The 27,500-nt window shown below is 37.3% G+C and overlaps 1 protein-coding gene across 3 annotated transcripts in view; it reads left to right on the top strand.

The window, feature by feature from the left end:
- Positions 1-27,500, top strand: part of LOC122791825 (nuclear receptor subfamily 1 group I member 3-like) — a 386,827-nt gene that overhangs the window by 161,400 nt on the left and 197,927 nt on the right. The window contains exon 7 of one of the 3 annotated variants that reach the window (XM_044059781.1): positions 25,373-25,489. The exons of 1 other annotated variant lie outside the window; for it this stretch is intronic. In XM_044059781.1, the coding sequence (XP_043915716.1) occupies positions 25,373-25,489 (117 nt within the window). Of the gene's footprint in view, positions 1-25,372; positions 25,498-27,500 lie in introns of all 3 variants that reach the window. One more of the 3 variants, XR_006363206.1, reaches the window with a different exon arrangement.

The following is a 27,500-nucleotide window of genomic DNA, read 5'->3' on the forward strand; positions in this document are numbered from 1 at the left end:
AAGGGGATCCCGTATCTGTCTGCTTGGGATAACATGATTGACAGACCTTGATGGTTTGCCAGAGATGCCCTGCATCTGTCACCCATGGGTTACCAAGTACTGGCTAAAGTTCTTGCCACCCCTGTAGTGCCTTTTTAGGTGGTATTCCAAAGACCAAATTACCACCATAACAGCTATAAATAAATGCAATCTGAGGGTCATGCTCCTCAATGCTAGAAGTCTAACTCTCAAGATGCACTTGCTCAAAGCACTCTTCAAAATCGAGAACATTGACATTTGTGCTGTAACGAAGACCTGGTTTAAAGCATCAGAAAGCACCCCTGTGCTACCAGGCTATAACTCATTCCACACCTTTCAGCCCCAGAACATAGACCGAAGCTCCAAAAGCGGTGGTGTCTCCATATTCATAAAGGATATGCACACCTCCAGACTAGTAGCCCAGCATAATGCATCTGAGATACTCCAGGTACAACTAACATTGGGTAAGACAGCGATCCAGGTCATAGCCTGCTGTAGGTCCCCAACCATGTCCCAAGACTCTCAATCCACATTTCTAAGCACCTTGGAAACTATTAAGATCCAACCCAACACTCTCATACTAGGTGACTTCAACTACCTCTCTATCAGCTGGGAAAACTATTCATGCACCAGTGCACTGGCCCAACACTTCTTGGAATTCATCAGTTCCAACGCCCTAGACCAGCTCATTCTTAACCCCACTAGAGGAAGCAACATCCTTGACCTGATTATTACTAACATGGGCAACCATTGCTCTACACCAATAAACAATTCCTGCATAGTTAGATCTGACCAGAAACTAATCACCATAAAAATCCACATCTCACCCACACTCTCCACAAAGGTATTCAGCATGAAAAACTTCTCAAAAGCTGACTTTGGACTCCTAAAAACAGAGGTGGATAACTTCACGGCACCCATGCCAATGGAAAATATATGCATAACTGCCAAATCATACACCAATGCACTGTATGAACACACACATAAATGCATGGAACTAGCCATACCCAACAGGACCAAGATGCTCTCCTCCAAAAAAAGGAAGACAGTCTGGTGGTCCCCTGCTATTAGTAAACTCTACAACAGAAGGAAGAAACTGTTGCAGAAAAAGGTGAAGTCCCAAGACTGGAAAGATTCCCTTATTAACCTCAACAAAAAGTTGAGATCCTTCATCAAAACCTCCAAAGCCAGCTATGAAGGCAGAATTGTGGCAGACACTAAAAACAACCACAAAGCCTTCTATAGTTATATCAAGAATCTCCATGGCAATACCCAGATTTGCTCTGAGTTACTGCACAATGGTACCTTCTATACTGAGCCAACAGATACTGCCAACATACTGGCTGACAGATTCAGTGCCAGATATACCCCTCTCTCACCCCAAAGGACCAATCACAATACCGGAAGAATGCCAGTCACCCAGCATTACTGCAGCAAAGGTTAAAGCTGCATTGTCTAAGGCCAAGAATACAGCTTCTATGGGACCCAACAATATCCCTGGCTGTGTTCTACATGAATTACAAAGTGAACTGGCACCAGATCTGACCACAAACTAATCACCATGGAAATCCACATCTCACCCACATTCTGCTCACTCACAGCCTCACCTCAGGCTTTGTCCCTACCGAATGGCTCACTGCTACATTCATCCCTTTCCATAAAGGAGGAGTGACTACAGACCCTGGAAATTATCACCCCATTAGCCTGATGTGTCTGATATGTAAGGCTATGGAGCGCATCATCATGGACCTATTTAACAGGGATATAGGAAATCTCCAAACTCTAGATCCCATGCAATTTGGTTTTATGAAAGGTAGATTATGCCTGCTCAACCTGGTTGACTTCTTTGAGTCAGTCACCAGAGTGGTGGATGAAGTTAAGGCAGTTCATACATCTTACCTCGATCTGGCCAAGGCCTTTGATACCATTCCCCATTCGGGACTTCTTGATAAACTCGCCAAACTAGCCATCAACCCCTATATCATTAGGTAGGTTGCAAATTGGCTCACACATAGAACCCACAGTGTGAAAGTAACAAACTCCAAGTCAGACTGCCAACCAGTCATGAGTGGAGTCCCACAGGGATTGGCCCTGGGTCCTTTCCTGTTTGGCATCTAACTTTCAGAAGCCCAGACCAACACAGAGAGACTCTGGGTGACCAAATTCACAGACAGCTGTAAGCTGGTAACCATTATTAACTCCCCAAGTGATGCAGACATCCTGCAGAAAGGCCTCACTGAGACCAATGACTGGTGTCAAAACCATGGACTTAAGCTTAATGCCAAAAAAAGTGTCATCATCCCCTTTGGGAAAAACTCAGTTCCCAGTAATTACCACATTGATGGGTGCCCACTGAACACTGAAGGCGTTAGAAGAGATCAAGGGACACAGGTTTACAGCAACCTCTCCTCCTACCACCACATTGCCACTGTGGTCAGAAAGTCCTTCTTTGTGGCACATCTCATTACCAAGGGTTTTGCACCCAGGAAGAAAGAGGTCATCATTTCTCTCTACTCTTGCCTCATTAAACCAATCATAGAGTATAATGCCCTATTTGGCATATACCTCACTAGACACCTGCAACAGCTGGAGAGGCCACAAAAGTACCTCACAAAGAGGATCCTAGGCCTTAAACACATGCCGTACATGGACAGACTCAAAAAACTCCAGCTATTCTCTGTCTCATATCGTCTACTAAAAGGCGATCTCTGCTTGACTTACAAAGCCATGTCTGACCCAGCTCTGTTAGAAATGCTACATCTAAAGAAATCCCAATCCCTCCACACCACACGCTCCAGAGACCTCCACCTCATTACCACAATCAACAGAACATGCTGGAGGGACAGGTTCATAACCCAAAGACTGCCCATGCTCTAGAATAGACTTCCCATACATGTCAAGCAGAACACCTCACTAGCCCTCTCCAAGAGAAATCTTGATGAGTGGATGGGAAATATAAAGTTCACCCCAGGGATCACTCCAGTGGCTGTACTTGATAGAGGCACTGGGAAATAACGACTGGTGGCATAATGCCAGGGCACTTCTTTGGGGTAGGCTTGTAAAGGGCCCAGGGCCATTAGCCCAGTACACAGCTATGAACCTATGAGCCTATGCTTATAAATAAGGGTTCATTCCCAATCTGCAGAAATAAAATTAGCATAATATAGGTTATTCTGGCTCTCATAGCTACTGCTGCTAATTCATGAAAACATTTCCCATGAAAGAAAAATCATCATGACGCTACTGTTTCAGTCAGCACCCCATCTGAACAACAAAATAACATATCCCTGTTAGATGTCCAGTTAGACTGGCCAGTAGAGCACAAGAAATACCTCAACAGAATTCTCAGTCTGATCTGATCCAATCAGATTACAAGTTGGGCAACAGAGGCAGAATTTACTGATTTTACTGTTGGATACATTGAACAGGTGTACATAGAATTTAACTGATAAGCACTTATCTTCATCTCAGATTTAACTTCTGAGCATGGTTGTAGTTTTCTGCCAATAGCATGGAATGATGTCATCTCTGCTCTGTTAGATTTACAGTTGTATGTTCAAAAACATAATTTGTAATTTTTATTAACTGGCTGTTCAGAAGTGGTAATATAAATATAGACAAGTTGTATAATGCCATTACATTTGGCCTTCCACTTATAAGAAATTTAGAGATGTTTGAAAATGTAGTGGCTATCAGCATCAGGTATTTATTGTTCCAATGTCCAAAACATTACAGCACCAATTTTACTATTGGCCAGAGAACAACATTTTGTGAAAGCTGAGAAGGCCGAATCTCATACAGGGAGGTCTAATGACAAGGATAAAGAGACTGCATATGTTAACTTACAAAAGGGCGTTTGTTATCAAGAAGTGTCATTAAGAGAAGTACATTTGGTGTACATATTCACTGATTAAGAGAAAGGCTGCAATGTTGACGCTAAGAGGTTCATATGACTTAATGTAAAATAACCAACAAGAGTGCTAGATGGCCATAGATATAATTTGTGGTAGTTAACATGACAGTTGGCTGGTTACATGAGACCTTTGGGGGGTAGCGGGAATTGAGGATAACGTATTTCTGCATCAATAACAACTCTCCATGGTTAAATAGAAAGTTTGTGAGACTCAATAAGGCATTTGAAACAGTTGGATAACTGGAATGTGAAACAGAAGATAGCTGCAATTCAAAATAAAAAAGAAACACAAACGTAAAAACTGGAATAGTAGAAGGAGAGGAAGGTATAAACAATGTGAAAACAAAGAGAGTGCAGTGTTCAGGCTTCACAAAGAGACCACTAGGTGTTGAAAAAACAATGTGATTGCCCTTGATGGGTACTGGTTTAATATAGTTACATACATACTAACAAGAATTCATCAGTAAATACTTTATAAACTCTGAGAAAAAAAATAACTAACTGGCCATAACTGAAGAAATAGACTAATATACTAGAAAGTATTGTTTTGAGGTCAGTCTTTTATATTGGTTATGAGCACAGTTGCACTAAGTTGTCTAGTTTTTAGTTTTAGAGTTACTAGATATAACCATAATTGTTTTGCATTTTGTAGAGCTAGGATTTATACATCTATTCTTAACAAAGGTTTAACACATTTGTGACTACTATAAAAATTAAGTTTATAATATTCTGATGTATTTGTTAAGACTAGGTACATCAAAGCCAGTTTTATGGTATATAAGAATATCCACTTCAAAAAATATTGTGACATTTCATGTATCCATTCTTTTAAAATGATCTATGGGGATGATGTATTATATTGATAATATTTAGTTCCCAAGCTAAAGATGGATTATATAATCATAAAATCATGGGAGGTTATTAGGCTAATGGCCTTAAAACCTTTTTAAGCCTAGCCTAGACATTCATGCCCCAATTTCCCAATTATCAGTGCCTATAAGCTAGAGTGGCTTTGGTATATGCCTGTGCATAAGGGAATCTACATTCTGCCTCTGTCTATAAGGGCCACAGGTGACAAGGCAGGGGTACATTTGTGATTTTCCATCCATTGGTCCAAACTGCATTTGAATAGGCTTGGGGAAGAACTCTGTTTCACATGAATGAGGAATCTGTTACAGAGAAGGGTAATCTCTGAGACACGTACCTGTCCCTTCAACATTTTTTTTATGTCACAGACAATGCTTAGGTCTTTAGATCAGGTAATTCTAGTGCTGTTTGTTTTGCAAATGTTAACAGCTCCATCAGAGCTGGATCATAGAATGTCTTGTAGGTTAGGCATAGATTGCCCCTCAGTAGTCTGTAGGATACCAAATACATGGACAGTGCTTTGAGGCAGTCCATATAGGGCATATTATTTGCATCCTGTATTCTTTTAGTGAGGAACCTCTGTGGCCACTCCAGCTGTTGCAAATACCTGGTCAGGTACATGCTGAAGGGTGCATTGTACTTGATTATTGGTTTAATGAGGGCTGAATATAGTGGGAATATGTTCTGGATGCCATGCCCCTACTTCTAAGTTGTGCAGTGTAGAAGGATTTTCTGACTATCATGGACACATGGTGACAAAAGTTCAGGTTACTATCAACCTGAGGTCCCAAGTCCCTTACCGCTGGGTCTACTCTAAAGGGGAGTGTTATCAGTGTTGTAATTTGTAGGGATGGGATGGTCATCTTCCCAAACGGTATGATTATGCATTTTTTTGCATTGAGTTTTACACCACAGTTCTGCCACCAGTTATTTGTTTGTGTCAGACACTCTAGCAGAATATCTACATCTTTTGAATATTCATTGATTTCACTCAGCCTGTAGTCATCAGCAAATATGATCAGCCAAAGGCCCTGTACATTTGCCTTGACTTCAGAGAAGTATATTCCAAACAGGGAAGAGGTCCAAGCACCAAGTCCTGTGGGACACCACTAGTAATGGGCCTTTTTTTTTGTTAAACAAGAAACATCTGTATTAAACCATCCATTATGACATAAGCAATCATACACATAGATTCCCACACCCTAACTTCACGTGTCTTATCTGTGAGACATCTGGCTATTAATCAGGTGATAAAGGGATTTTATGCCTAAATTTGGGAGTTTGTCTATAATACCCTAGTGAGGTATTGTGCCTTTGCAACGTCAAGGTAGGCAATATATACTGTTTTGCCCTCATCCATGACTCTAGTGTCCTTCTTGAAGAAGTCCACAAAGTTTTGTATGCATGAACTGCCCTTGATGAAATCAAGTGAGAGAGGTCCAGTATTTGAAGAATTCCTATGTCTTTGTTTATCAAATTTGCAGTAAGTATTTCCATGGCCTTGCATATAAGACTTGTCAGATTTATGGGTCTGTAGATCCCTGGGTCTGTTGAGGGTCCACCTTTATGTAGAGGGATGACCATTTCAGTCCTCAAACTATTTAGGAGACATCCAGGAATATTATCAGGACCCATAGATGCAGTGTTTTTAGGTCTGGAGAGTGCAGTGAGGACCTGGTCTTTAGTGATAGCTGGGGAAGAAATGGTAGAGGGTATTTCCTGGGGGGAAATGGAGATGAGAGGGGGTGAAATTGCAGCTAAATTTATTGGCCAGCTAATCAGCAAATTTGCTATATCCACTGGTTTGGTATAGAAAGTTCTATTTACTATTAGTTGAGCACACTGTTGAGTGTTCCCTTTAAGGCTGTGTACATAACTAAAAAATGCTTTATGGTTATCCTTAGCCTGGGAGGCAATTTTGACTCAGTGTTGGCTTTGGTAGATTTGGTTAGTCTCATGAGCTGCTTCTTGAGACTGATGGAGTATTTTGTCTTTTGGGCATAGCCCTTCCTATTTTTGAACAGTATTTTCATTTTTTGTTTTCGTTGTAAAACCTATTTGTAATGGGGGGTAGACCAAGATGGCCTGCTTTTGGAGTTTGTCCTAAATTTACTTTGGTTTGGTACTGCAGAGTTCTGCAAAGGCCACTGTGTTCTCTGAGTTTCTAGGGGCTTTGAATTTAGTTATGCCATAACTTAATAGAAGGTAATTAGTCTTGTTAAAGTTCTTAAAGGTTCTGGGGTTTGCTGGGAGTCATAATCATCATCATCATTAACCCCCTTTTTCCCCATTTTGTACATGAGGTTGGGGTGTCATGTTAACTGTCACCATCTCTGTCGATTCAATGCCACACTCCTGCCTTCTTCGATAGTCATGCCTGACTGTAGCAGATCTTCTCTCACACAATTCATCCACCTTTTTGCTGGATGCCCTCGTGTCCTCTTACCTTCTTCCTGTGTGTCCCAAATCTTCTTCACCAGATTGCCTTCTGGTTTTCTGCTCATGTGCCTGAACTAGAGTAATCTGTTTTCTTTGATCTTTTCTGCAATTGGAGCTACTTTGACTTCTGCCATGTCCTCGTTTCTTTTTCTGTCCCATAGTGTGCATCCTACCATCCGTCTCAGGCACTTCATCTCCAACACCTCTAGCTTCCTTATCTGCTCTGCCATTGCTGTCCAGGTTTCTGTACCATACAGAAGTAGTAGTCCCACCACTGTTTTGTACACCTACTTTTCAACTCCTTTGGCATCCTTCTGTCCTACACCTGACACTCTATGACAGTTGGCTGCATCCCTTCTGATTCTATCTTTGACCTCTTAATTCAGACTTCCTTTCTCCTCAACAACCCCCACCAGATACTTGATCTGTTCCACTACCTTCCTTTCTATCTCAGTTCTCAGCACCTTCTGATTTCCCCAATTCGCTGTCCTTACCACCGTCTTATCTGTACTCAGTTTCATCCCATGTGTCTTCAGATTTGCATTCCATTGAACTATCATTTGCTGAAGTTCTTCCTCAGGATCTGCCTGTAATGACACATCATCTGCAAAGAGCAACTTTGTTGATCTGTCCCCTCTGACCTGTTTGCTAATATAGTCCATCACCAGTATGAACAGCAGTGGTCTCAGAGCTGAACCCTGATGCACACCCACTCCCACTTGGAACGCTTCTGTGACACTAAACACTGTTTGTGCTTGAGTCAGTGGATCTTTGTACATAGCCTGGACTAATTCTACAAGTGTTTCTGGGACTTTGAAACACTGTAGGACTGCCAAAATCAGCTTTCTTGGGACCTTGTCATATGATTTCTCCAAGTTTAGGAATGCCCAGTTGGGATCTTTCCTCATCTCTAGCTTATTCTCAACTATCTGTCTCATTGCAAACAATGGGTCATGTAGATCAGAGAGAACACGATCTATGTGCTATATCCTTAAGGAGCACAAGAAAAATGCGAGTGCGTGTAGAAATATCAAGCAAGTGCCATTCCTAGTGCCATTTTCAGAATGCAGCCAAGGAGTAAGCATGCATGACTAGAGCAGTTAGTTTGTATATTACTTACGTAAGTAAAAGTCAGTAAACTTCTGTCATGATGTGTTTGTATAAAATAAAGCTGCTTGAACAGAACCCATGAAGACTCTTCTATTGTGTCCAATGTAGGAGAGTGACATGGTGTCAGAACCGGGATCGCAGAGAATGATATTCAGAGCCATGAGGTGCAGAGATGACAGTGAAGGCAAACTAAAAGAAATGAGCATGAAAAAAGAGCCAGAAAGGAAGCAAACATAATGAGAAAACGGACAAACTACTTGTTTCATAAAAAGAAGAAAACGGGGCAATACAAGGGCACAAACCATATTATTAAACAAGTGGGAGGCACAAAAGGCTTATTAACTAAGGGAAATGTTTAAAGTAAAGATACTTGATGAAATGATTAACAGAAAAGTAAAATGAGTGTGTTTAAAGGTAAAACAGGCATGTTTAGAATAAAACGAGCACAAGAAAAGTACAACAGGCATGAAAAGAGATTAAATGAGCAGAACAAATATAAGGGCAAAACAGGGAACACTAAATGTAAATAAAGCAAGACGACTGCATGTTTTTTGACAAAATGCTATGTTTTGGCTTAAATATGACTTCGTATTGTATTAAGGGCATAACTAAAGTTATTCAAAGTATCTCCAAGTGTGTAAAATTGTATAACTCTGTGCTTATTACTGTGCATGTACTTTGAAGAGTTATTTGTGTTGAAAGTGCAGCTGTTTCATGAAAGTGCAGTCAAAGTATGGCCATTTTGAAAAGTTTCTTGTGCTGGGTGTGTCTATTCACAAAGTGCCTTAATTTCAGAGTGTTCCTTGCACTGTAGAGAATTGTAACCAAACACAACCACTGGGTCCGCGCACCCAGTACAAACTAATAGCAAAAAACAGAAAAAATCTTGCTGTAGGTAACAATAAAGGCTGTCCTCCACCTGTACGTATAAAGAACGAACTGACCAAAGGATATATCCAAAATCCAGCAACCACTTTATTTAACCACACCGTCTCGATAATAAAATAGATTGAGCGCGCTTTCATCTCCTATCGTGAGACTTCATCAGAATCTACAATTCAACACATTAGTTCTGTTTAAATACACACATACTTAATCAATTATTGCTTAATTATTGTTTAGTCACTTGGATACAATTGGTTCTAATTGCAATTGACCCTTAACTATATGCACTCTGTTGTACATTCACTGTCTGCAGCTATCATACTGCCATGAAATCTTACATACCTAAAAATGCATATATATTAATAAAGTACATATATATTGAAAATATAAAGAATATAAAAACACACTTCCATAAAAGTAAATTCTTGTACATAGACGTAAACAAACCATAAAATCTTGAAGGCAGTTGATATGGGCAACAATTTTCTTCATATTGCTAATAATGTATATGACAAACCCTATTACAAAAACATATATACTATTTACTTAATAAAAAATCTATATATATAAAAAACATACCTTACAAATCATTATTCATCACCTACTATATTAAATATGTTGATTAAATATCCTTAGAGTAATTAATATAAAATCAAGAAATATAAATATATTGAATATCATAAAATATTTCATAAAATGTTTCATAAATACATGAATTAAAAAGGTATATAGGAATAAATATTGCTGCTGTTGTATATATTTTATGTATATATATATATATATATATATATATATATGTCTCTATATCAAGGAATAGTCACTAAATAATTAAAATAATCCTAGTATGTTACTAAAAGTGTTCTCTAAATGTATTTTGCTCCTTTACCCCCCCAGTCATGACTACATAATTACTATATACACTACTACTTAACTATCTATAAATTTGTTAGTAATTAATAAAATCTTCTTCTCATTTCTTCTTTCTAACAAGGTTTGATGCCAATATTTTTAAGGCAGGTTTGATTGAGATATGGTCATTCATTCCTGGATATACACAAGAGTCCAGTCTAATCTGCCAAATCATCTCTCGGTATTCCAGGAAAGTTTCCCAATCCCCTCTCCTTTCCTTTTGTTTCACTACCTCCAGTACCCAAAATTTTATATCCATATTCTGACAGGTTGTTGAATGCCTATAAAGTGCATTATTCTCATTCTTTTTGCTAATGTCCCTGATATGTTCATATATACGGGTTTTCAAATGTCTTTCTGTCTTGCCTATATAATATCCCCAGCATGATTGACAATAAGCTAGATAAACCACTCCTTTTGTGTAACAACTTGTATAGGTATGACTTTTAATTGTAAAATTAATGCTGGGTATATTAATATCCTTTCTACAGGCAATGTATGAGCATTGTGCACACCTCCCACATTTGTGTGTGCCCACCTTAATTGATGCCCCTTCTTTTTCTTGTACATTCTTTTTCTCCAAGATGTTCTTCAAGTTCCTATTTCTCCTAAAGGTGTATTTTAATTGCTGTTGAAATATGTTTATTCTCATGGGCATCGTTTTAAACATATTCCAAATCCCATTAATGCCCTTCTTTAACCAACCTATGTCAGAATAATAAGTTAAAATTAACCGGGGTATTTCCTTGTCTATTGTTTTACTTATTTCCATATTATTAACCTTATTTGTGTCATACTCATTATTCATGCATGTGTCCATACTAGTGGCATTATTGAATACCCCTTTGTCATGCTGTCCATTCACCAATAATGGCTTATATCTACTATTACGTTTCTTAATTATTTCTTTTTTGGTATTTTCCACCATATTGTTGGGGTAACCTCTTTCCTTAAACATTTCCTGTACAATATCTAATTCATTTATAAAGTCACAAAACTCTGTTGTCATTCTGGATACTCTGATCATTTGTCCTTTAACTGTATTTCTTTTTATATGGTAAGGATGGTCACTTTGGTAATGCAGGTATGAGTTTGAGTAACATTTCTTTCTGAAAATTCTTGATTTATATACTTTTTTCTTATAATCTTTAATAATCATTACATCTAAGTAATGTATTTCATCCTTATTACACTCATATGTAAATTCCAAAAAATTGGTAGTACTATTTATATATTCCATAAATTGTTCAATTAGTTCTTTTCCTCCATTCCATATAATAATAATGTCGTCCAGGAAATGAAAATACCTTATTATATGTTGTTGAAAATTTGACCCAAAGATATATGTTTTCTCCCAAAACAACATTATTATATTTGCATAGATGGGTGCATATGCTGAACCCATGGCAACTCCGTCCAGTTGATGATAAATGTCTCCTTGAAAATAAATAAAATTGTATTTTAAAACTAATTCCATATTTTCCAAGACTAGTCTGAATTCCTCTGGGTTCAGCATGTTAAACTCAGCAATCATTTTTTCAAACCATTCCATACCTTCCTTATGTGGAATTACAGAAAACAAATCTTTTACATCAATTGTTAAAAATAAAAAATCTTCTTGAAATGGTATTATACTTAATTTCTTCAGGAAATCCCAGGAATCAATCAAAATGTGTACATAGTTGTAATAAAACCTTTTTAACTTGGTATCCACATATATGCCAAGAGGTTGGGTTTTAGATCCCCTAGATGTAACTATTGGTCTCATTGGGGGATCTGTTATACCCTTATGTATTTTAGGAATACCAAAAATTTCAGGTATGACTGGTTTAGGGACTCTAAGAAAATTATATAATGCCTCATCTATAAGCCCCTGTAACAAGTTGTCCTCTAGTATTAAATCTATTCTTTTATACAGAATATTCAATTAATTCATGGAAATAATACGATACCTACTGTCAATGTCTAAAATTTTTTGCATTCTCTCGGTATAATCCCAGCTGTCCATCAGTACCACCCCACCCCCCTTGTCAGGTTTCATAACTCTAATGTTCTTGTTATTGCTAAGTTGTTCTGAAATAATCCTTTCTTCCTCAGAGAGATTAGCTGTTATTTTGTGTCTCTTCTTGTATCCATCCCTAATCATTTTGATGGTACATGCTTAAAACTTTGTATGTGTATATCCTGCTGGGGATATCTGTGTGGGGGGTTCTTTTCTTTTTTTTTTTATTTAACTAAGTCAAGTTATCTTATCTTATAATATATAAGTTCTAGCAGCAGCTTCCTTTTATCTTATATCTCTTCTTCTTCTATTCTATCTATTCTAGCTGGTAAGGTGAATCCTTTTTTAAAAAAGTAAAAGTAGTAGTGTTAGTGAGTAATCTTCATGTATGTATGATTGAATATATTGAAATGCAACTATGTATGTTATAGTTTGGGTTTGGGGTTTAAGCTTCTTCTTTAACTTCTTCTTGCCTTGATTCTTCTTCATTAATTAATTCATTTAATAATCCCACTAATTCTGCCAGTGACTAGGACAACAATGAATGTTGTTGTAGTAGTAAGTTTTTTGGGGTTGTTGTTAGTTAGTCTTTCAGTCATCTCCTGTCCCATCCTCCCATTGTATCTTCCTACCTATCCTATCATCATATGATTATATTGCTGCTGCCCATTATTCTGATTGATTCTTTTCTGACCTCCACCTCCCCTCTCTCTTGCTCTTCTTCTTCTTCATATTCCATCTATTCAATCAATTTCATATCTGATAGTTCATTTCTTGGTCATTCCTTTGTTCTACCCTATTATATGGGTTTGTTTCATTCTTCCTGTTGTCCATTTGATAATACTGTTTTCCTATTGTGTTATATATTTTTGAATTGTGAATAAAATAAGCCTTTCCCTTTTCATAATCCCCTATATCCCGTTCTAACTTCTCCATTTTCCTTTTATAATTTTTCGAGATGATATTGTCTACTTCCTGAAGTGTTTTACAAACAATGTTTTTGTACTCAGTCACTGTAAACAATAAATCATTCATTATCTCTGATTTCAAAATGTCTATTTCCCTTTTACATATTTCCATTTTTACCATTATTCTCTATCATAACCTTCAAGATTGCAAGCCCACATTCATTAAGTATGTTTGAAACAATTTTAAAAAATTCCATGTCATTAGCTGTATTATTAGGAAATTTATTCAGTCTCAGGCCCTTAGGCACTATTTTTTGTTCAATACATTTAGTTAAATAAAAATTGTCCAAACTTAGGTTTTTATACCTGTTAAGTTGAACCTGAAATAGTTTGCATTTGTCCATAAATCCAGTATTGGTTGGTAACCTCCTTTCAGCTTCTACATAGTTCTCCGAAAATTATTTTTCCAGCCATGTTTCAAAGTCAATGTTCCTATACGTATCCAACCCCCTGTCGCTGGGTAAATGGTGCTCTTGATGTGTCCTACGACTTGGTCTAGATAAACCAACAGTACTTCCACTGCCCATAGAACCATGCTATTGCTCGCCCTCACTTGGGTTCCGATGGTCGGAACTTCCACCCTCCTTCTGTTTGGTTGACGTCACTTCCTTGTCAGCGTTGCCAGGACTACGCTGAGCACACGGAATCGTTGCGTTCAAATCCAGTCCCAGCGATGGATTAGAAACGTTGGAATTATTAGAAGCATTGTTCTGGTTCTGCGAATGATTCTGTATAAGTTTAATCAGTTCGCTCAAAAGAGATTGCTCATTCATCCTTGGGGACTCCTCGAAACCCAACAGCTGAAACTTGTAGCCAAACACAACCACTGGGTCCGCGCACCCAGTACAAACTAATAGCAAAAAACAGAAAAAATCTTGCTGTAGGTAACAATAAAGGCTATCCTCCACCTGTACGTATAAAGAACGAACTGACCAAAGGATATATCCAAAATCCAGCAACCACTTTATTTAACCACACCGTCTCGATAATAAAATAGATTGAGCGCGCTTTCGTCTCCTATCATGAGACTTCATCAGAATCTACAATTCAACACATTAGTTCTGTTTAAATACACACATACTTAATCAATTATTGCTTAATTATTGTTTAGTCACTTGGATACAATTGGTTCTAATTGCAATTGACCCTTAACTATATGCACTCTGTTGTACATTTACTGTCTGCAGCTATCATACTGCCATGAAATCTTACATACCTAAAAATGCATATATATTAATAAAGTACATATATATTGAAAATATAAAGAATAAAAAAACACACTTCCATAAAAGTAAATTCTTGTACATAGACGTAAACAAACCATAAAATCTTGAAGGCAGTTGATATGGGCAACAATTTTCTTCATATTGCTAATTATGTATATGACAAACCCTATTACAAGGACATTTGAAAACCCGTATATATGAACATATCAGGGACATTAGCAAAAAGAATGAGAATAATGCACTTTATAGGCATTCAACAACCTGTCAGAATATGGATATAAAATTTTGGGTACTGGAGGTAGTGAAACAAAAGGAAAGGAGAGGGGATTGGGAAACTTTCCTGGAATACCGAGAGATGATTTGGCAGATTAGACTGGACTCTTGTGTATATCCAGGAATGATTTCAATCAAACCTGCCTTAAAAATATTGGCATCAAACCTTGTTAGAAAGAAGAAATGAGAAGAAGATTTTATTAATTACTAACAAATTTATAGATAGTTAAGTAGTAGTGTATATAGTAATTATGTAGTCATGACTGGGGGGTAAAGGAGCAAAATACATTTAGAGAACACTTTTAGTAACATACTAGGATTATTTTAATTATTTAGTGACTATTCCTTGATATAGAGACATATATATATATATATATATATATATATATATATATACATAAAATATATACAACAGCAGCAATATTTATTCCTATATACCTTTTTAATTCATGTATTTATGAAACATTTTATGAAATATTTTATGATATTCAATATATTTATATTTCTTGATTTTATATTAATTACTCTAAGGATATTTAATCAACATATTTAATATAGTAGGTGATGAATAATGATTTGTAAGGTATGTTTTTTATATATATAGATTTTTTATTAAGTAAATAGTATATATGTTTTTGTAATAGGGTTTGTCATATACATTATTAGCAATATGAAGAAAATTGTTGCCCATATCAACTGCCTTCAAGATTTTATGGTTTGCTTACGTCTATGTACAAGAATTTACTTTTATGGAAGTGTGTTTTTATATTCTTTATATTTTCAATATATATGTACTTTATTAATATATATGCATTTTTAGGTATGTAAGATTTCATGACAGTATGATAGCTGCAGACAGTGAATATACAACAGAGTGTATATAGTTAAGGGTCAATTGCAATTAGAACCAAATGTATCCAAGTGACTAAACAATAATTAAGCAATAATTGATTAAGTATGTGTGTATTTAAACAGAACTAATGTGTTGAATTGTAGATTCTGATGAAGTCTCACGATAGGAGACGAAAGCGCGCTCAATCTATTTTATTATTGAGACGGTGTGGTTAAATAAAGTGGTTGCTGGATTTTGGATATATCCTTTGGTCAGTTCGTTCTTTATACGTACAGGTGGAGGACAGCCTTTATTGTTACCTACAGCAAGATTTTTTCTGTTTTCACTGTAGAGAATTACCTAGAAAGATACCGCCATTTTGGGGAAGTTTCAGTGTGTTGTGTACTGTTTATTCACAAAGTGCCATTACTTCGAAATGTTATGGACTGAGCTTCTCCTGGCCAGTTCATTCACATTGTGCACTTATTTGGAGTGTTTCTTAAAATGATGATAAATGACTTTAGCAATACAGTAATTTCAAAAGCATTACAGCACCCTAAGAAACATCTTCCACAAAGTCCAGTTACACAGAGCATACCTCTCAACTGTCCCTGATTTTCAGGGACGTCCCTGATTTTGACTCAAATTTTAGCTCTGTCCCTCTTAATCCCTCCTAAAACTAGTGACTTTTGGAGGAAAGGTGGTGAATTACACTTAATGAACAATGACAATAATTAAGAGTTATAGACTTCTTTTACTTTAGAAAATGTGTATTAATTCATATGCTTTGATTCTGTCAATGTTTCAAGTTAATAGCGCTAATATTTTAAAAGTGTCCCGGATTGTCCCTGATTTTTTTTGACTTGTCCCTGATTTTGTTGAAATTTGTCCCCGATTGGTTGAGAGGTCTGACACAGAGGCTTGCATCGTGCAGTTATTTGACATGTTTGTTACACTGATAAGAGGAGATTTCATGAAATACAGTAATTTCAAAAGTATTACAGTGCCCTGGAGAGATATATTTCATAAAATTCAGCTGTACAGAGGCTTGTTGTGCTATTGAGCAACGTTACGAGTACTGGGATACATTTCTGGCATATGTGCATGTGTTCAAGCTTATTTGGAAAACCCTTTACTGGTGTGTGTTAATATGGCAGACAGATTCTGAAAGCCCTTACCACTTGTATTTGATCAGAATATTGCAGAAAACTGGATAATATTTGAGCAAGAGTATGATATGTTTATACAAGCAGCTTATTCAGATAATGATGCACACACCAGGGCATTAATTTTGCTAAACCTAGCTGGGTTAGAGGCCATTGAAAGACAGCATTTGTGTATGCACCAGCAGTGTATGAAGAAGAACATGAAAAACGTATTGTTGTACAGGCTGAGTCAAGGGAAGACCCTGAGTGATTGAAGTGCAAGTTCAGAGAAATGTGCAACTCCCAGACAAATATTACATTAGAGAGGCATTTGTTTTACACGAGAGATCAGAAACCAGGGTCAACTTTTGTAGCTTATAAAACTGATCTGAGAAATAAGGCTAAAATGTGTCAGTTTGGTGGTTTAAAAGATGAGTCGATAAAGGACAGGCTCATGTGTGGTATTAATAGTGCTGCTGTGTCACAGATATACAAGTTTATGTACAATAGAGTAGTGTCTCAGAGTTACAATCGCTTAATGTACAATGGAGTAGTGTCTCAAATATACAACAGCTTAATGTACAATGGAGTAGTGTCTCAGAGATACAACTTATTGTACTATGGAGTAGTGTCTCCGAGATACAACAGCTTAATCTTTAATGGAGTAGTGTCTCAGTGACACAACAGCTTAATGTACAATGGAATAGTGTCTCAGATATACAACAGCTTAATGTACAATGGAATAGTGTCTCAGATATACAACAGCTTAATGTACAATGGAGTAATGTCTCAGATATACAACTTAATGTACAGTGGAGTAGTGTCAGAGAGAAAAACGCTTAATGTACAATGGAGCAGTGTCTCGGAGACAAAAAAGCTTAATGTACAATGGAGTAGTGTCTCAGAGTTACAACAGCTGAATGTGGAATGGAGTAGTGTCTCAGAGACAACAGCTTAATGTACAATGGAGTAGTGTCTCAGAGACAACAGCTTAATGTACAATGGAGTAGTGTCTCAGATATCCAACTTAATGTACAATGGAGTAGTGTCTCAGAGAGACAGCTTAATGTACAATAGAGTCATGTCTCAGATATACAACTTAATGTAGAATGGAGTAGTGTCTCAGATATACAACTTATTGTACAATTGAGTAGTGTCTCAGAGACACAACAGCTTAATGTACAATGGAGTAGTTTCTCAGAGATACAACAGCTTAATGTACAACAGAGTAGTGTCTCAGATACACAACTTAATGTAGTATGGAGTAGTGTCTCAGAGATACAACAGCTTAATGTACAATTGAGTAGTGCATCAGAGACACAACAGCTTAATGTACAACAGACTAGTGTCTCAGATATACAACTTAATGTACACTGGAGTAGTGTCTCAGAGATACAGCAGCTTAATTTACAATGGGGGAGTGTCTCAGAGATACAACAGCTTAATGTACAATGGAGTAGTGTCTCAGTGACACAACAGCTTAATGTACAATGGAGTAGTGTCTCAGAGATGCAACCACTTAATGTACAATGGAGTAGTTTCTCAGATATAGAACTTAATGTACATTGGAATAGTGTCTCAGATATACAACACCTTAATGTACAATGGAGTAGCATCTCAGAGGTACAACAGCTTAAAGTACAATGGTGTAGTGTCTCAGATATACAACTAAATGTAGAATGGAGTAGTGTCTCAGAGATACAACTTATTGTACAATAGAGTAGTGTCTCCGAGATACAACAGCTTAATGTGCAGTGGAGTATTGTCTCAGAGACACAAAAGCTTAATGTACAATGGAGTAGTGTCTCAGAGACGCAACAGCTTAATGTACAATGGAGTAGTTTCTGAGAGATACAACTTAATGTACAATGGGGAAGTGTCTCAGAGATACAGCTTAATGTACAGTGGAGTAGTGTCTCAGAGACACAGCAGCTTAATCTTTAATGGAGTAGTGTCTCAGTGACACAACAGCTTAATGTGCAATGGAATAGTGTCTCAGATATACAACAGCTTATTGTACAATGGAGTAGTGTCTCAGATATACAACTTAAAGTACAGTGGAGTAGTGCCCCAGAGAAACCAGCTTAATGTACAATGGAGCAGTGTCTCAGAGATACAACGTAATGTACAATGGAGTAGTGTCTCAGGTATACAACTTAATGTACAATGGAGTAGTGTCTCAGAGATACAACGTAATGTACAATGGAGTAGTGTCTCAGGTATACAACTTAATGTACAATGGAGTAGTGTCTTAGAGATACAACAACTTAATGTACAATGGAGCAGTGTCTCAGAGACTCAACAGCTTAATGTACAATGGAGTAGCATCTCAGAGATACATCAGCTTAATGTACAATGGAGTAGTGTCTCAGAGATACAACAACTTTATGTACAATAGAGTAGTGTCTCCGATATACAACCTAATGTACAATGGAGTAGTGTCTCAGAGATACAACAACTTAATGTACAATGGAATAGTGCCTCAGAGACACAACAGCTTAATGTACAGTGGAGTAGTGTCTCAGAGACACAACATATTAATGTGCAAGGGAGTAGTGTCTCAGAGATAGAACAGCTTAATGTACAATGGATTAGCATCTCGGAGATACAGCAGCTTAATATACAATGGTGTAGTCTCAGATATACAACTTAATGTACAATGGAGTAATGTCTCAGAGGTACAACTTAATGTACAATGGAGTAGTGTCTCAGTGATACAACAGCTTAATTTACAATGGAGTAGTGCCTCAGATATACAACCTAATGTACAATGGAGTTGTGTCTCAGATATACAACAGCTTAATGTACAATGGAGTAGTGTCTCAGAAATACAACAGCTTAATGTACAATGGAGTAGTGTCTCAAAGATACAGTAGCTTAATATACAATGGAGTAGTGTCTCAGAGATACAATAGCTTAGTATACAATGGAGTAGTATCTCAGAGATACAACGTAATGTACAATAGAGTAGTGTCTCAGATATACAACTTAATGTACAATGGAGTAGTGTCTCAGAGATACAACGACTTAATGTACAATGGAATAGTGTCTCAGGGATATGGCAGCTTAATGTACAATGGCGTAGTATCTCAGAGATGCAACAGCTTAATGTACAATGGAGTAGTGTCTCAGAAATACAACAGCTTAATGTACAATGGAGTAGTGTCTCAGAGATACAGTAGCTTAATATACAATGGAGTAGTGTCTCAGAGATACAATAGCTTAGTATACAATGGAGTAGTATCTCAGAGATACAACGTAATGTACAATGGAGTAGTGTCTCAGATATACAACTTAATGTACAATGGAGTAGTGTCTCAGAGATACAACGACTTAATGTACAATGGAATAGTGTCTCAGAGATACAGCAGCTTAAGGTGCAATGGAGTAGTGTTTCTGGTATACAACTTAATATACAATGGAGTAGTGTCTTAGAGATACAACTTAATGTACATTGGAGTAGTGTCTCAGAGACACAACAGCTGAATGTACAATGGAGTAGCATCTCAGAGATACAACAGCTTAATGTACAATGGAGTAGTGTCTCAGAGACACAACAGCTTAATGTACAATGGAGTAGTATCTCAGAGATGCAACAGCTTAATGTACAATGGAGTAGTGTCTCAGATATACAACTTAATGTACAATGGAGTAGTGTCTCAGAGACACAACAGCTTAATGTACAATGGAGTAGTGTCTCAGATATACAACTTAATGTACAATGGAGTAGTGTCTCAGAGATACAATAGCTTAACGTACAATGTAGTAGTGTTTCAGAGATACAACATCTTAATGTACAATGGATTAGTGCCTCAGAGATACAACAGCTTAATGTACAATGGATTAGTGTCTCAGAGATACAACATCTTAATGTACAAAGGAGTAGTGTCTCAGAGATACAACGTCACCCTTTGTGTCATGCAACTTAGCTATGATCTGGCATATATCAAAGGGTTAAGGCTACAATTGCATCCAGGTTTGTGTGCCTTACTAATAATTTTCATGAAGGCTAGGAAGGCAAAACAAAATTTGCCAAACATGAGAACAGGTCACTAGAGTTTGTTGTATTAGGTGAATAACCCTTTTCATAGGTCCACATGTTTATATGTTAATACTAGGTTACTGATCCCAAATCATGATTACCCACAAACATGAATAATTAATACATAGTTACAACCTACTTCACTGAGGGCTTAAGAGGCAGACCCTGGGCATATTTAGTGCCTAACTTTGACCCCCTTTAAACAAGGGATTGAGGAGGGATCTGGGGTGTTTTAAGGATCACCTATCCATTTGTCCAGGCTATGCTTAAACAAGGTTAGGTATTCACTTTGTTTTACATCCAGGGGAAGTCTATTTCATGAAAGAGGGATTCTCTGGGAGATAAATTTATCTTAACAGCATGTCCTATTTATATCTTGGTATAAGTTTAGATCTATTAAGCAGTTGCTTAAGGTGTTATTTGTTTTGTGATATGCAAGAGGTGACATAGGACTGGGTCCTTTGATGCTTTGAAAGCAAGACAGAGGTTTCCTGTCAAGAGTCTGTAGTAAACAAAATAGTGAGAGAGTGTGAAAAACTAGGCTTTGAAGTGATCAGTGCAGCTCAAGGAATATATAGCCTTGATTTTTTTTTTTTTTTGGTGAGGATACACTACAGTCTTTCTCGCTGAGTCATACGGTTAGACAAGCACATATCAAAGGGGGCATTATACCCTATTATGAGCCTGGCAAGGAGGAGTAGACAGGAATGCTAACTTCCTTGGACCTTGAAGATATACACCTAGTAATCAATTTGGCCATATAAGTGGAAGTTCAAGTGACATGGTGATCAAAGGATAGTTTATTATTAAGGAAAGTGTCCAGATCCCTTTTGACTGAGTCACCTTTCAAAGTGGTGTCACATACATAGTAGGTGTGACCTAGGTAGTAGGTGTGTGGGTGCCTTTGTTTGCTGGACACAATGCTTCCTTTCATGGCATTTAGTTTAAGGCCATAGTCCAAGCAGCATTTGTTGGCATGTGTTAGGCCCTTCTGGAACTCTGGAAGTCCAGTGAAGAGTTTATGACTGCTCTGAGTTTGTAGTCATTTGCAAAAGTAGTGCGTCAAGGCCCTTGGTCCCAGCCTCGACATCAGGGGAAATGAAAAACAAAGAGAAGTAGTCCCTGGGCTGATCCTTGGGGGACATCACTGGAAACCTGGTCATTTTGATGCTAGTGTGGCACTAACGCTAATAGTTTGGGTTCTGTCAGTAAGGCAGTTTGCTATCCAGTGAATAACACAGTGGATTACTTTTAGTTTTTTTAGCTTATCAATAATTTCAGAATGTGGGATGGTATCAAAGGCCATTGATAGGTCCAGGTAGGCAATGTAAAGTGATTTAACTTTGTTTAATGCATTAGTGATCTGTTCAAAGAAGTATATCAATTTAAGCACGCAAGATCTGCCTGTAACAAACCTAAACTGTCAATTCAGGATTTATAGACTGCCTTTATCCATGTTAATAAGTTCTATGATGATGCCTTCTTTTGCTTTGCAGATAAGGCTGTGGAGGAGTGTAGCTCCACAATTTCCTGGATCACTTGTGGGGCCCCCTAGTGAAGCAGGATGACTACTGCAGCTCTCAGTTCCTCTGCCACAAATCCAACAGAGAAGCTGAAAAGGCTTAATAGTGAGTCTACCATATAGTGTTGAGTTCTAACAAGAAGGTAGCCTGGTACATTGTCAGGACCCATGGAACAAATGTTTCTGGTCTTGGAAAGAGCACTCAGCACTTGTTCAGAAGTGATCAGAGGGGCTGACATGGGCATGTTAATGGACGTAAATGAAAGAGTAAAGTTTAAGCTAAATTTGTCAGCCAGTATGTTGACTATTTCCACAGGAGAAGAATATGTGGCATTAATGATGTCCAGGAATCTTTGTGCATATGTTAGTGGTGGTGGTGTACGTTTCCCAGTTAACAGATAGTTAGTCACCCAAGAGAACAGCATTGGGCTAAATAGAGAGAGATGTCAGTTTGTATTGATATGTATTGTGGGCTGCAGGTGACATGAAAGAGTTTTGGTAGTTTGCTGCGATGTGGTATGGAGGAATATAAGGTCATTCTCTACCTTACAAAGACTGACATACCTCCCTCCAGTGGCTTTATCATTTTGGTGTTGGGCCTGAAAGTGTGGTAGTCACTGGAACCCTGCACAGTAAGGGTGTTATCACTATTCTGAAACTGTGTTCAAGTAACTACAGTTATATATATTTTCAAGACATAGGAATTCCTGTGAGGAGTGCAACTTCCTGTTAAGACTTCTTACATTAAGCAGTGCCACCTGTACATAGTCTTAATTTTGTCTGGCTATGTAGGCAATTAGTGGACACAGAACTTGCCTAAAAAGACACTATGGGAGAAGAGAAAGTCCTGGCCAATATACAGCAGCCTGTGCTACTGCAACCTTGGAGTTCATTATGCAAATCATATCATGATGATCTAATTAAATATAATGAAAGGGTTCAGAAGTTCTCCCAAAGCATGGAGCTAGAGGAGGGCTTTGTCTCTCGCATAAAATAATTTGTAGCATTCATTTTTATTCAGTCTTATACTAATAATACTTTTTGAAATGGCATTCAGCTATTGTGTTGTCAGTCATTTGACCATAAACTAAAATTTCATGTGATAAACTATTACATTACTTCTTTAAAGAGGACCTTTATAAGCATTTTCATGTACAATGTACCAGCAATAGGCTTAAAAAATTACACAGAGCATCCTTCATAAAACTGTGCTGTAATTTATCTCCTTGACCCAATGTCTTCAAAGACATTTGATATATTACACAACAGAAGTTTCTGTACCATTTCTGAGAATGTAGTTTATATAAATCTTATAAGTGTACCATTTTTACATTGTACCCACATACCTCTTTAAAAACACATTTGTCATATTTTAGAATTCATTAGTACTGAGATACTTTTTGCTGCCTGGACCACAATTGCAAATATTGTTGTTTATATGAGCCCATGGGTCAAAATATGTTGAAGGCTGCCCATTTTTAAACACTAGTGTCACTGTTGCTTCTTACTAGAATGTGAATTTATGGCATCTAATAGTGACCTCACTCAAGTCTTTAGCTAAGAATTATATTCTGCCTGGTATGTACTTCAGTAAAAACTTTGTCAGACTTTAACTCTCTTCAGGACACTAATTTGAAGCTACCCACAATCATATCAGACCTCATTATAAAATCTGAGGTAATCATAACAGGTAATCAGATATATATGCATTACCCTTCTGGAGTCCATTTTATTTTATTATAATTTTACTGTTAATATTATCTTTTTTTCAATAGCTGTATATATTCCTTGTGTATTTGTGATTTATTCATAAATTTATTGCATTAAGTTTTTAACTTTTGGTAAACAGCAAAAATCAACAGCATAAAACAAGTTAAACAAAAAATAAAAAAAGAATGCCATATTAGATATCTACCAAAATATAACTCCCTCCTCTTTTCTAGTCAACACCCAAGGTGTCTAAAGAAAAACTTTATTAAGGTGTAGCTTATAAGACTAAGCAGTTTTGTATCTGATGATGTGGTCTATTTTGATAATGAAGATATCCAGTCAGTTTATTGGATAAAGTTCTGAAATGGATATCTGAAACAAGACAGACTCATTATAGGCCACTATTATAATGCCCCAAAAAGATTATAAACATGCATTGGTCCACTGTGTTTGGCTCTTTTTGTCTCTTGCATACTTTGGGAAACCTACCCTGATCTTCTCTTTCGGCTGTTCCCATTAGGGGTCGCCACAGTGGATCATCCGTTTCCATTTCTTCCTGTCCTCTGCATATTGCTCTGTCACACCAGCCACCTGCATGTCCTCTCTCACTACATCCATAAACCTTCTCTTAGGCCTTCCTTTTTTCCTCTTACCTGGCAGCTCCATCCTTAGCATCCTTTTCCGAATATGCCCAGCATCCCTCCTCAGCACATGTCCAAACCAATGCAGTCTCGCTGCTCTGACTGTCTCCAAACCGTCCAACCTGAGCTGACCCTCTAATATCCTGATTCCTAATCCTGTCCATCCTTGTCACACCCAATGCAAACATTCTACCCAATGTCACAATTTTAAAAAGTTTGCCTTCACTGTACTGGAGCAGGTTACCCCTTCTCATAGGGGTGGTGACTGGGAGCTTGCCCTTGAACGAAGGGAACTACACTGGAAAATACTGCTTAATGCTTGCAGCCCTCCCAGTATTAATGGTATTATTTCAAGTAAATCAATTTTAAAAACAAAGGCTGCTAATATATGAAAGACTAGGATTTGTATATATATTTTTATAAGTTTAATATATTTATTAAAGCTTACTAAGTTGGCTGCTAAATGTCTGTTGCATTTTTTATGTATTTTTTGATACATGTTTTGTTAAGTACTATCACTTTAAATGGAATAGGGCTTGGCGCCTTTAAGGTTATATAATCTACCAGAACAGTTGCTACTTTGTTTCTGAAGAAGTTCCTGTTTGAATTGAATGGAATGAAAGTGCTTAAACCTGATTGTTTTTAAACATTAAACCTGGTTTGCAGTTCACATTTTGTTAGTATTATAATCATTGAAGACAATTTCAATACCTTGTTTATTAAAAGCTATATAAAATAAAATGCTACAATTCAGAAATGTTAATTGAGAAAAACATATTTTAAATACCAGTATATCACATGGTTAGCTAGTGATTTGTGAATTTGTGCTTTTTGTTTATTTTGCTGTTTTTGGTATGTCTTTTGTTTCAGCTGGAGTTCAGCAATTCTTCATTGAAGATGTTATTAATTTCCATAAGAAGCTGCATATCTTGAAACCCCATGAAACGGAGTACATCCTAATGGCAACTCTCTGCATTTTTGCCCCAGGTATAAAGGTCTGATTTCAGCTATCCTTTTTGTTTCTATTTTGGCTCAGCAGAACTATTGAGGTTAACAAATGTAAATAAATATGTCCATGCGTGTGTACATATATGCATACATACATACATACATACATGCATACATACATGGATAAATAAAAGTTGTTTAAAAACGTCTTCTACTTTCACCATCTTAGTGTCCATGCCGGAAGTGGAGCATGGAACATTGCTTTCCTTCCCTCTGTTTCATCTGGGAAAAAGATATGTTCTTCTTATCAAAATAAGTGATACTAAGCACCCCTCCCCAGTCCTGTCAGAGAGTGTTTTGCATTTTTTTCTGCAGGAAACTGGGACAGGAACATAAAAATGAGTTTTGTTGATTATGTTAGCTCATCATATAATTGTCCACAACATTTGCTCTCTGTCATAAATTTGAGTGCATTTTTTAAAATCCGTGACCAACAGTTAAAGCACCATCACAATGATCTCATGCTCAGTAGTAGTACCTAATTACTTAAAGAATTCTACTCCCCCTGCACTCCCCCAAGTTCCCCAACAACCTCCCCAAACTCCGCCCTCCCCTCTGCACTTTTGTTTTCTAATTTAAAAAAAATCATCAAAGATTTTCTACCAAGCAACTTCAGATTACACAACCACTCATTTACCTACACAACCTATACATCACAACATCACAAAACAATATTAAAGGTACAGCAATGTGACAAGACCATTGCACTGGAGATTGTGCAAACACAATATGAGCTATAAAGGGTTATCGACACTGATGAAGGTCTGAACACATGGGATCACTTGACACTAACAGTTAAAAAACAGAAGCAAGAAAAACAGATGTAGCAGTCCAAGAAAAAAATGGCCAAAGTGGACTAAGTCATTGAAATAGCTTCTCCCAGTGTTTATAGTCTTATGTAGTGACAGGCACAAAGTCATAAAATGCCAGGAATTTCGAGCAGAAAGTTGAGCACTTTGAGATGAAGAGATAGTTCCAATAACAGCAGAAGCAATAGTTGTAATAATAATGAAACGTTGAGAGTACTTAAGTATTTTGCCATTATGTGTAGCCCTGTTAGCCCCATATGAATTACAAAAAGAAGCACTTCTGGGTATGTTGCAGATGTGTAGAAGAGAACATTTGGCAAATTTCAAAGACTGAAGCAGTACTAATTTCCTGATTTCTAATAACAGCCTGACTGTATAATGCAGTCCATTTTTGTCACTGTATTAGAAATCCAAAACATTTAGAGACATTAAAACAGAGCATTATTGTTAAACCACTACCAAAAGTCCCTAACCCAAAAAGACATAAAAGACTTCAGGCCAAATCTAATTGTTATGGCCCAAGGAAAAATCCTGGGAAGAAAATCATTTTCACTCAACTGACAGACTGCATCAAAGGATTTTTGGGTCTAGTAGAAGCGCCATGACAGTAACAGATGATATTTGAAGGAGCGTGGACAAAGACCAACTTAGCGATGCAGTCTTCGTAGACCTCACCAAAGTCTTTGATCTGATATGTCATCCATTATTCCTTAAGTCCATCCTTTGATCAGACATAAGCAAAGACAGCATTCCCTGAGCGTACAATGTTCTTAAGTTTAGATACTTCAGAGCACTTCACAGTACAAATCAGGAGCTTATCCTTTCTCTCTGCCCTTCTTGCAAAAGGAGTCCTCCACGGTCCGGTTATCACTCCTACTATTGTCACTATTCTTTAAGTCCCTCACATCTCAACTACCTCAACCCCCCATCCTTATTTATGCAGGTGATATTCTAATCTACAGATCTATCCGCCTCACTCCATCTTCAAAAAACATAACTTCAGAAGTACTTAAATGCACAGTCACTGTGGCTCTCACACAATGTCTTCATACCAGCACCAAAGAAGTAAAAGCATGATCTTTAACACGACAAAAACTCCCCACAGTCACACACAACTGGACAATAAAGCAAAACGTACAAGGTCACTTAGAGGCCACGTCATACTTAGTTATCTTAGCATC

Source organism: Protopterus annectens, chromosome 17.part0, assembly GCF_019279795.1.
Source record: "Protopterus annectens isolate FY-2018-M chromosome 17.part0, PAN1.0, whole genome shotgun sequence".
Classification (NCBI taxonomy): Eukaryota; Metazoa; Chordata; order Ceratodontiformes; family Protopteridae; genus Protopterus; species Protopterus annectens.